At 42.5% G+C, this 12,000-nt stretch overlaps 1 protein-coding gene across 1 annotated transcript in view; it reads left to right on the top strand.

Annotated features, from left to right (window-relative positions):
- The window catches only part of LOC141457603 (uncharacterized), a gene marked incomplete at its 3' end in the record, with an annotated part of 667,626 nt that overhangs the window by 527,921 nt on the left and 127,705 nt on the right, over positions 1–12,000 (top strand). Inside the window, exon 4 of the mRNA XM_074134809.1 lies at positions 7,663–7,826. Within this exon, the coding sequence (XP_073990910.1) occupies positions 7,663–7,826 (164 nt within the window). The remainder of the gene's footprint in view (positions 1–7,662; positions 7,827–12,000) is intronic.

The raw sequence follows: 12,000 nt of genomic DNA, 5'->3' as shown, positions 1-12,000 counted from the left end.
AATAGAGGGTTGAAGGTCGCGGTGGTGCAACTCAATGTGAGGGGCGCGAGCGAGCTTGCGAAGAATGCTTTTATTAAAATTGGCTGGGTACGCTGTAGAGTCAGAAGAAGAGCTGTGGTAAAAAGATGTTTCAAATGTCTAGGGTTTGGACATATCGCGGAAGTTTGTAAGGGCCCAGATCGTAGTAGCCTCTGCTATAAATGCGGAGGAACGGGCCACATAGCAAAAGAATGTAATGGGAAGGAAAGTTGTGTGCTCTGTACAGAAAGAAACCTTACCCAAGAAGCATGCCAGCACCCACTCGGATCGAGAAGGTGTGTGGTGTTTCGGGAGGCTTTGGAACAGGCAAAGAAATCGATTGCTGGATGAAGTTCCTCCAGGGAAATTTACATAGGAGTAAAACAGCCGACTCACTTCTTAGTCAACTAATTATTGAGAAAGGAGTGGATCTGGTGTTCGTTAGTGAACAGTATCGAGACCGACACCCGCGCTCGTGGTTTAGTGATCTGCTTGGGACGGCGGCAATCTGGATCACTGAGCTGGGGAACATCCAGGTCGAAGACCATGGCAGGAGAAATGGTTACGTATGGATAAGAATTAAGGGGGAAACGTACATTAGCTGCTATTTTACCCCGAATGAGAGCGTTCATGATTTTCAGCAAAAGTTAAGTTCCCTGGAAGACGAAGTTATCAATATGGCAGGAAGGGTTTTGGTGGTAGGCGATTTCAACGCGAAGGCAGTTGATTGGGGATGCCAGTAACGGATTCGAGAGGCAGGCTTATCTTGGAGATGGTTGCTAGGACGGGACTTGTTGTACTAAATGTTGGCTGAACGTCAACGTTTCGACGTCCAGGCCATACTGAAACAATCCCCGATATATCCCTGGCCAGTGAGCGTCTTGCGAGGAGAATCGAGAATTGGACGGTCATTGAGGATTTCACTGGGAGCGACCATCAATATATCACCTTTCAAATCAGTGAGAGGATAGGTGTTAAGAGGCCAAGGCAGCAAGAAACCTTCCCGAGATGGAATTTTGATAAGATGAAGGTTGACCTATTCTCCGAAGTCCTGAGCTGTGGAGAAGCTCAGATAAAAAGTGTGTGTTCCGAGGGGAAGGTTGGAGCTGAAGCCATGGTAGCCTCAACTATGGGATTAATTACCAAGGTGTGCCGACAATCAATGCCGCGGAAGAGCTCCTGGCATGGAAGACCTCCAGTGTACTGGTGGTCACCACATATTGCCAACCTTCGAAAAGAATGTGTCAAACGGAGGAGAAGGGCACAACGGGCTAGACGCCGGCCGGATGCACCCACTCGACGGATGGAATACAAAGCCGCTAAGCGGGAACTAAGACGTGCAATCTTCAGAAGTAAGGCACGATGCTGGGAAAAGCTGAGGGATGAGGTTGATTTGGATCCATGGGGTCTTGGATACAAGATAGTGACCCAGAAACTAGGGGCCTTTAAAAACCAAATGGTACAGGATGCGTCGGTTATGGAAGGCATTGTGAAGGCGCTTTTCCCCTCTCATCCAGACAGAAATGAGCGAGATTTTGGAGACGTAGGGGATATTGCTCTTTTTACAGGAAAAGAACTAGACAGGGCAGTGCGCTCTTTAAAAGCAAAGAAAGCACCAGGCCCAGATGGCATCCCAAATGAAGTGCTTAAGATTGTAGCGCAACAGAGAGCAGGACTGCTGCTTGATATGTTTAACACTTGCCTAAAATCTGGAATATTTAGTTCGAGGTGGAAAGTGGCGCGGTTGGTCTTAATCAGTAAGGACAAGGGTGATTCGCTGCCATCATCCTTTCGACCACCGTGCATGCTCGATACAGCCGGCAAATTATATGAGAAGCTTCTGAGGGAACGGCTGACAACCGCAATACAAGCAGCGGGAGATCTATCCCCAAGGCAATATGGCTTTCGAACAGGGCGATCTACCGTTGATGCAGTGAATGAGGTTGTTAAAGCAGTGAGAGAGGCAGAAGACCAAATCACCACTCCCGTCGAGTGGTTTTGTTGGTCACACTGGACGTGCGGAACGCATTCAATTCCCTTCGGTGGATTGACGTGTTGCACGCCCTGGAAAACAATTTCTGTGTCCCGAAATACCTTCTGCGAGTCTTGAGCGATTATCTGTGCAATCGGATAATCGTTTATCAGACTGCTAGCGGACCAAGATCCTCGGCGGTGACAGCGGGCGCGGCACAGGGTTCAATATTGGGCCCTGATTTATGGAACGTGGCCTACGATAGTCTACTCAGACAAGATATGCCTGAGGAGACTGTATTAGTGGGCTACGCAGATGATGTCGCGGCGTTAATTGCTGCTCGCGACACGGATAAAGCTCAGCTGAAGCTGAATCAAGTGATGCGGGTGGTAAATAGGTGGATGGCCGAACATGGTCTATCCCTGGCGTTGGCCAAAACGGAGGTTGTCGTCTTAACGAAAAAAAGGATTCCGACGGACATCTCATGGTGTGTTGGCGAGGAGGAGGTGACCTCTGGGAACTCCGTTAAATACCTGGGATTGACGGTGGATAGGAGATTAAACTTCGGATTGCACATTCAGCAGGCTGCCGACAAGGCTGCTAAGAATGTTGCGCTGTTGGGGAGGCTGATGGCTAATGTAGGTGGCCCTCGAGCGAGCACTCGGCGCGTCCTGATGAGTATCATCCACTCCACACTCCTTTATGGGGCGGAGGTGTGGGCAGATGCTCTAAATAAAACGGCGTACCGAAAGAGGTTAGCCAGAGTCCAGAGACTCGGTGCACTGCGGATTGTCTCGGCATACCGCCCTGTATCCGAGCCTGCAATTATGGTGATTGCTGGGGTTATCCCTATTGCCCTCTTAGCTGGAGAGCGTAAGAGGGTATACAAAAGGAGACCGGAAGCTAACAGGGAAGCCGTGTCCAGGGAGGAGCGTAATCGAACCGTCCTGGAATGGCAGGCTACTTGGGACGAGGAGTCGCGTGGCCGATGGACCGCCAGGCTCATCAATGATGTGGGCATCTGGATGGGGCGGTCGTTCGGAGAGGTGAACTTCTACCTTACCCAACTCTTGAGTGGGCATGGCCTTTTTAGAGCATACCTCAGGAGGATGGGTAAGGAGACACAAGAAGACTGTATATATTGTCCAGATGTGAGAGACGACGCCTACCACACCTTTTTTGTGTGTGAAAGGTGGGGTCGCCTCCGAAGAGATTTGGAGTCAATGGTCGGGCGGTTGACTCCTGAGGTGTTGGTGGAGGCGATGCTCTCTTGCAGAACTAATTGATCGCTAGTGGCTGGTTTTGCAAGAGAAGTACTCGTCTCCAAAAAAAGGGAAATGGAACACCATTTGAGCAGGGTCCCCTGAGTAGGGGTAGGATTGAGGCCTAGCCTGATGTAATGCTGACATCACAGTGAATCCAGGCTAGATCCGGAAGTAGGGGGGGTGTTTTAGCCGGTAGGCCACGAGGGAGTCCGGCACAATGTGCGTAAGTTGCATTTCACTCCCTCTTAAAAAAAAAAAAAAAAAAGACAACACTGTCCATCACCGGACAGTGAGCTGTAAGAAGCTCCTAGGAAGAGAAAATCTAAGGGTCAGCTGCTGGATTCGAACCCAGGACCTCCGCGTGGGAGTCCAGTATGCTAACCTCATAGCTAATCCCTTCCCTTATTATTATTATTATTATTATTATTATTATTATTAATAATATTCTTAAATATGTGCTAATAGATGTACACAGGATATGTCCTTGATTTAGCAGGAAAAAATCAAGATGTATTATTAATAATTTACACAAAAATATCTGTGTGTGTGCGTGTGTGTGTGTACAATCTTTGTTTAAAAAATAAAAATTGGGATAAGGACAGATGCGCGCTCCTCGTGCATGCATTTTTATTACATATTTTATCTCTCTCTCTCTCTCTCTCTCTATCATTCTCACATAGGAGGAGGAGTAGGGAGAGGATTGAAGAAACATATGGAGGGTAGAGCGATGGAGATATGCCTTGTGACGTAGGAATTGCGTCCTTGTGACGTAGGAGAACAGCTTGGTCATGGGACTGGACGACCATGTGATGTACACGATGCCCCGATCCACCCCTCATCCATTTAGACGGCATGCGGGATATACCTTGTGACGTAGGACTTGCGTTCCTTGTGACGTAGGAGATGCGCTACAAGGAAAATACCTCTATTAATTTGCGTCATCGTGACGTATTGTGTCGTCATTATGACGTCACACCCCTAACCTTTCGTCCATCTGGACCACTAAATTAGGATGAGGGATATGGCTTGTGACGTCATGATGACGCGTTTCGAGGTTGTCGACCCCGACGCAAAAAAGTCCTAGAATGCCCGAAACTATACTACTATACTAATTTGAAATTAGTAAAAATACGTCTTAAAATTTGCTACATATGGAGGCAATTCAAAAAACATGATGATAACAAAATCGGGAGCAGTGCTGATAAGTGGTGGGGATCTGAAGATCTCTCTCTCTAAATAAGCACTCTATTACTATTATTCAGTGTGGAGTAAGCAAGTTCAAACGTGAATACGCCTTAAAATTTGCTACATATGGAGGCAATCCAAAAAACCTAATGATAACAAAATCGGGAGATACAGTTTGGCATTATATTGTAGTTTCAAATCTATCGTCTACATCGAAAATTAAATTATACCACTGGATAGCTAAAGGCTCAAAGAATTCATTACTATAAGCGAGGACTGTGACGCATCGCGCGCGGTGGAGGGGGAAGCGCCGTCATTTTGAGATCATTTTGCTGCGTATCGAGATTTGCAATTAGTATAACTTTTTACTAGGAGAAGCTATGATGTTTGTTTAAGTTTTAATCGTCTATCGATTGTTTATAAAACATTACTGTAAAATAGTGACAGTGAATATAATAAGGTGTAAAAAAAAAAATATCAAAAATATATATGGTCGGCCTATACGCGTCGAAAAGCCAAAATCAAATACAGAGATCGTATACGGTTGGAGAGGGCTTCTCAAGAAAAAATTGAATGGTAATAATAAATCACCATATGACCGTTTCAAGCTGTGCCGGGAACGTAAAAGAATGAATGTGGCCGAGCGGGGTGGTTGAAATTAATGCACAAAGCTTGGTCGCGCACTCAGAAGACATCTCTACCGATTCCATCATCAACCGATCTGATTCTTTGGCAATCAGCGAACTTGGATGGAAAATTCCATGCCAGTGAATGTGCCTGGCTTAGATCTGAAAACATATTGTAATACCGCTAAGAACAGAGAAATTGTTACATCATCGGTAGCGGTATCATCATAATCAAGTCGCAAAGCCGGTGGAGTCGCCATATATCGCAACTTCAATAGCTTCATTGATTTTAACAGAGTTAACATTAACATTTCGGAAATTTATTTGGAAATGAAAGACGCAAAGCTGGTGATGTCTGTCTAGTAAACGTAAAAGCCAATGGCATCTTCAAATTCATACTCGGGTGTGTGTATATCCATCCGGGCACAGCGTTAGCAGAAATCAAACTATTTTTGTTACGAACGTTCTTAAAATATTACAAAAACATCGCTAAAATTATACCCGATTACGAGTCTGATCTTACTACACCAATTATGATAGTTGGAGACTTTAATGTTGTTGTCTCACAAAACCGCTCATTGCCCGACTTCATGCTCAGCGAGTTCAATTTGTCTAATATTGAAACTTCTCCAACAACGTTAGGTAATGCCTATATTGATTTAACGTTTACCAGAGATCTCTATGTATCTTGTATGCCATTTGTGTCGTACTTTTCGTATCTTGTAACACAGAAATTATTTGTTTCCTTGATTTCATCCTAAATTCATAAATAAAAATATTTTATATAAAAATATAACCCGTTACGTAAATGTATTCACGTACAACACCCGGCCGTGTCCATGACACAGCTGGTTTTTTTTTTTTTATCAATATTGTATGGTTGGATGTTTAACCAGAAGTTGCTAATCGTTCCTCAGGTGTTTTCCCATCCACTGTTCTATAATAATTGAAAGCAGCGTTTACACATTACAACACTACCATGATGGCTACTAAGTTGGGAAGACACAAGCCGTGAGAGGTTTTTTATAAGGCAATAATGAGAGGTGTTTCCAGTGCGTAGAAATAAAAGGTCAAAGTGCTCTACATCCGCCAAATTCGAAGTAACCCGTTTGTACGATCTGTTTTGGCCGGATGTTGACGGGTATTGCAATTTTCTCAAGAGTTCATTGCTCATTCTAGAAAATGTTTAATTAAAAAAAAAAAAATTACTAACAAAGCAAACAGTCAAAAAGAAAAAATGTCAAAATCGATTACCTGGTTCTGTGATGATCTGATTTGACGGCATGAGTGAGAGGTACTGACAAATCCTCACAAATATAGGCCGATTTTATACTCTGTGCGAGAGAGAGAGAGAGAGAGTGAGTGATGTGCGGGTTGCCTGTGACACATCCAAAACCACATTATTGATTCACAACCAAGTAAGAACTTGTTCATTCGTAATTAAATAAAATAATATCGGCACGCGCCAATATCTGTTGGCTCGCAAGATCTGAGAGAGATGACGCAACCTACTACTATTTATTCACCCAATTTCATAAAAATTATTATAATTTATAATTAAAAAATATATAGACTTCTGTAAATTTAATAATAATAATAATTTATAATTAAATAAACGCGCGAAAGATGGCAGTTTTATATCAAACCATATTCCAATTGTCTTGTTAATATTAATCCTTCATCCAATTAATAATACTTTCTAATTAAATACAAATCTGCGCGCGCGCGCGCGCGAAATAGATCTGTTTCAAATCAACTTCCATTTTTTTGCATCCCAATTAAAAAATTTATTCTGCGCGCGTGTAAGATGTCAATTTCTATTTGACATTATTTATTTAAATACATTTCTTTTAAGTAACGAATGTGTTGTATCATTAAGCGTTTATAATTTTTCTATTTTTATGTTTAACACAGATGGTGAGGGACAAACTAGTAGGTAACTAGTAGGTCGTTGCTATGCTTTCAGCGATGCTAAGAGTTCTATAAGATTAAAAACAAAAAAAAGGTGTTAAAATGATGATGTACAAATAAACTGGATAAGATGAGCATAAAAAATAGAAACAGGATTTGATAAGAATATGTGTGTGTGTGTGTGTGTGTGTGTGTCATAGGACATAGGGGACTCTGTTTACGCTACATGGCCCCCACACCATAATAATAATAACCCATAAATAATACTAATATTGTTAAATAATTATTGATTAAAGGCTCAAAGAATTCATTACGATAAGCGAGGACTGTGACGCATCGCGCGCGGTGGAGGGGGAAGCGCCGTCATTTTGCTGTTTGTCTTATTTAATGATACATTTAATTTAATTTCTGTGTTGTTCATTTTTATTCTTCCCATTAATACTTATTAGACGTTTGGATCTATTATTCATTTACTGTATTTTTAGATTGCTACTTAGCATTTTCCTACGTAAAACTTTTTTTTATATTTATTTATTTTTTAAATTTTTTTTAACACCAAAGCCAATATTATTTTGCTTTTTTAAAGTGTACTTACATTTTCATTTTATAAATATTTTAATAATATTTAGTTTCTACAAATTAGAGGTGTCATTGAATTTCATAGTTGACACTTTTTCTTACTCAGGTGCAGTCACTCCTTTACAATATTTTCTAACATTTGAAGATATTAACCAATTACGGTCAATGGAGTCAATCTTCAGAAATGTATGTCCAATCTGCGCATTTGAAATAAGTTATTTTACAAAATCCACAGATGAGAATTACGTACGATACTTGGTACGCTTTGGGGTAAGTATCGAATTCTGATTTGTTATTGAATGAAACAATCGCAAATCATTCGCATAGATGATAGGAATTGTAAACGCAGTAGCCATAGTCTGGTGGAATAGTCACCTCGAAAAGAGGAGAAAAGAGGTGAGAAGGCTGTTCAATAAGGCCAAATATAACCAGGACTGGGATTTATATAAACAAGCTCTGACGCAGTACAACAAGGAGATAAGGAAGGCCAAGCGAAGCGCATGGCGGTCATTCTGTGAGGGCATTAAAGAAGCCCCAGAATGCGCCAGAATACATAGAGTCTTGGCGAAAGATGGTACTGCGGGCAGAATAGGTTTCATGGCTAAGGATGATGGGACCTACACTAAGATGGAGGAAACCCTGGAATTACTCTTGAGTACTCATTTTCCGGGGTCCACTCGACTATCAGACTCGGGTTATGAGAAGATCTGCTCGGAGGTACCGAAAAGACCTTCAAGGGCGGATTGGAAGATTGCGACGCACATCGTTCAGCCAAACAAGCTGCGGTGGGCGATCGCGCGGTTCCAGCCCTTTAAATCCCCGGGGCCGGATGGAATTTATCCAGCCTTTTTACAAAAGGCAGGAAAGGTGCTAATGCCCTTCCTGTGTAGAATTCTCAGAGGCTGTTTGGCTTGGAGGTTCATTCCTGAAGTATGGCAAAGGGTGAAGGTCGTTTTTCTTCCTAAAGTTGGGAGATTAGGGGACCAAATACCGCAGTCATTCAGGCCGATTAGTCTGTCGTCCTTCCTGCTCAAAACATTGGAAAGGCTTTTAGACAGACATATTCGGGACGAAATCCTAAGAATTCAACCCCTTAGTGATCGTCAATATGCCTATCAGGCAGGCAAGTCGGTGGATCTTGCTTTGGATGATGTTAATAGGCTACTTCAAAAGTCCCAAGAGGACAAAGAATTCGCAATGGCCGCATTTTTAGACATACAAGGGGCTTTCAATAATGTCTCGGCTATGTCGCTGATAGATGCCCTGTCAAGGAGAGGCTTGGCGCCAACTATCTGTCAATGGATTAAGTCTAATTTATTAGGCCGCATTGTTATGGCCACATTAGACGATTGTTCAGTAGAGGTCAGGGTGGCGCGGGGTTGCCCGCAGGGGGGGGTTTTGTCGCCCCTTCTGTGGACGATTCTGGTCGATGACCTCTTAGTGAAAATGACGGCGGAGAGTTTCTACTGCCTAGGTTTTGCAGATGACCTGGCAGTGGTTGTTAAGGGACGATTCGCTTTTACGGTTTCGGAGCGCATGCAGAGAGCGCTCAATATCGTGGATAGGTGGAGCAGAAAGGAGGGTCTCTCCATCAATCCGCAGAAGACTAAGGTTGTCCCTTTCACAAGGAGGAAGAATCTAGGTGGACTGGAGCAACCAATTTTGGGGGGAGTTACTATCCCCTTGTCCATGGAGGCCAAGTATCTGGGAGTTATCTTCGATAAAAGGCTTACATGGAATTCACATTTTAATATGATTTCCCGCAAGGCTAAGGTTTCCTTAGGTTGCTGTAAAAGGCTGTGTGGGAAAAGTTGGGGACTAAGCCCTAGAATGACACTCTGGATCTATAAAAGTGTAATTAGACCCATGGTGTCACACGGGGCGGCGGCTTGGTGGGCGAAAACCTTGCAGGTGGGTGGAGTTCGAGCACTAAGTGGTATTCAAAGGCTGGCTTGCCTGAGTGTCACTGGTGCCAAGAGGACTTCCCCTAATGCGGCCTTGGAGGTTTTATTAAATTTACCCCCATTGCACATATATATTCAAGGCGTTGTAAGGGCCGTTGTCACTGGGCTTATGAAAGGACAAGCTGTTATTACCGTTAAGCATGGAGGAGCGTATCAAGAGTTATACGAGGAGTTGGAGGCGGACCCTATTTTGGGCCTGCCTTCAGATTTTATGACTCCCAAATATAACTTCGACAAGCCTTTCAAAGTCTTTATTGGAGACTGGGAGGCTTGGAGACGTGGACCCCCAGTTATGGGAGAATCGATGTGGTACACGGATGGCTCCAAGATGGGAGAGGGCGTAGGAGCAGGAGTGTACGGGGTGAAGCCGAAATGTAGCTTTTCAGTTAGTCTAGGAAAACTAGCTACAGTTTTTCAAGCGGAGCTAGCTGCAATTAGGTTCTGCACTACCGAGATTAAAGGGCGAGGAATTATTAATTCCAAGGTCGTAATTTTCTCGGATAGTCAGGCTGCTCTACGGGCAATTAGTTCCTACCAGGTCAACTCAAGGCTGGTCTGGGACTGTCTGGGTGCCCTGAAGGAAATTAGTGACCAAAATAAGGTCTAATTGAAAAGAAGGTCTCTAAAATGAGGCTATTCGCCGAGGCTGACTGCAGAATTAATCCGTCAAGGCCGGGGGGCTATAAGGATAATTGTAGGCTTATTAACTGGTCACTGCAGACTCAGAAAACACCTGCATCGCATGGGCCTGGCAGATGACAGCCTTTGTAGGTTCTGCCAGGAAGAAGAGGAAACTGCACTGCACGTGTTGTGTCAGTGTGAGGGGCTTGTATGGCTAAGGATGTTACTTCTCGGGGAGGAAAAACCAAGTCCTGAGAGCTTTACCCAGGAGTCACTCTCCAGAATTAAGAGTCTAATTAAACGTACGGGTCTGGAGGGTGAGCTCTAAAGTCGGGGAGCCACAATAGATCCAAAAGGGTCGCAGTGGCATAGGCCTTGAGGCCGCCCTAATTTAATCTAATCTAAACGCAGTAGCCTTACGCCCTGTGGGGGGGTCCGAAATGTGAAGTGAACTAAATTTAAATCGATAAATGCAGTATATTTGGTCAGTAGCTAACAGTGGCTAACAATTATTAGGGAACAAGATATTATGTATAAAACGGAAATAGATTCAATTAAGAAAATGCTACCTGATCTTATAGAGAAGTGGAAAAACCACGAAATTTCAGTAGCTGTTCATAGGGCTTTGTTAGTTCAAGTTACAGCACTGTTTATAGACATATAAGTGGGTTAGGTGCCTGAACAAAATGGAACTTACAATAGTGCGATAGATAAAATTAGAGTGGTGAGCTAGCTGACTCGTAGCTTCGAGTGAAGAGTGGGTAGGAAAAAAAGGACAGGTTAGAATTGAAAAGAGTGAAGTGAATTATCGGCTTTGAGTGTCGTTTCTCTTTTCTTTTTCAGGTGTTGAAGAATAGTTAAATAATTATGTATTGAAAATTAATGTTTTAAGAATGTTGTTAATGCCAAATAAATCTCTTTTCTTTTTCAGAGAAACTCAGTCTAGTAGTAATTCAACACGCATTATAAAACGGTCGCATTATATATATATATATATATATATATATATATAATTATTATTAATATATATATATATTATTAACATAATATATATTAAAACTGTCCGGTAGGACAGTTGTATAAGGGTTGATCGTCAAAAACTGCACGAAAAAGCGTAACGTTGAAAAACACCCAACTTTGACAATTTTTCTCTCCTCTTCTATAAAAGATAAAATTCCCAAATTTGCTTTAAAATATAGGGCAAATCCTCCTTTATAACTGTAATTTTTTTGCAACAACTTAGATTTGATTGATTTTGAGAAAAAAGATGCTGAAAATGAGCAAAAATAGCATTTTCAAAAATTGTTCTTGTTGCTGTTGTTACCTTTTTTGTAAACAACGTAGCGCCTAAACCCGTGAACCGATTTTCATGAATGAGGTGTCATTCGAGTCGGAATTTTATGTAGATGTGCATTTTGGGGGTCGCGACGCTGTACATCGAATGGAAGAGGAGTTAGCCCCCTTTATGTAAGGCCCCCTCCAAAATTATTATCATTAATTACTCTATAAATCTTAGCCCGATTTTGATAAAATTTGGTAGAATGACAGGGTTACGGCTCCCCTACGTAACATTAAAGCGACGATCTGCTCTTACACTTGTTAAGGGGAAGTACAGCAATCGTTTCAAATTATCGAAACATGAACCGATTTTCATGAATGAAGTGTCATTCGAATCAAAATTTTGTACAGATTTGCACTTTAAAAAGTCTCGACGCCATGCCTCATAAGGAGGGGAGTTTGCCCCACCCAAGTAAAGCCCTTTCTAAAATATTTATTACCAATATTTCTATAACGCTTAGCCCGATTTTGATAAAAATTAGCGGCTACTGCATAAATTTGAACACGGATTTAAAACAATA

The sequence above is a fragment of the Rhodnius prolixus genome, unplaced genomic scaffold (genome assembly GCF_049639745.1).
Source record: "Rhodnius prolixus isolate KJV_2025 unplaced genomic scaffold, Rpr scaffold_34, whole genome shotgun sequence".
Lineage (NCBI taxonomy): Eukaryota > Metazoa > Arthropoda > Insecta > Hemiptera > Reduviidae > Rhodnius > Rhodnius prolixus.
Note: the sequence above shows the minus strand (reverse complement) of the source record. Positions and strands in the feature narration are given on the sequence as shown.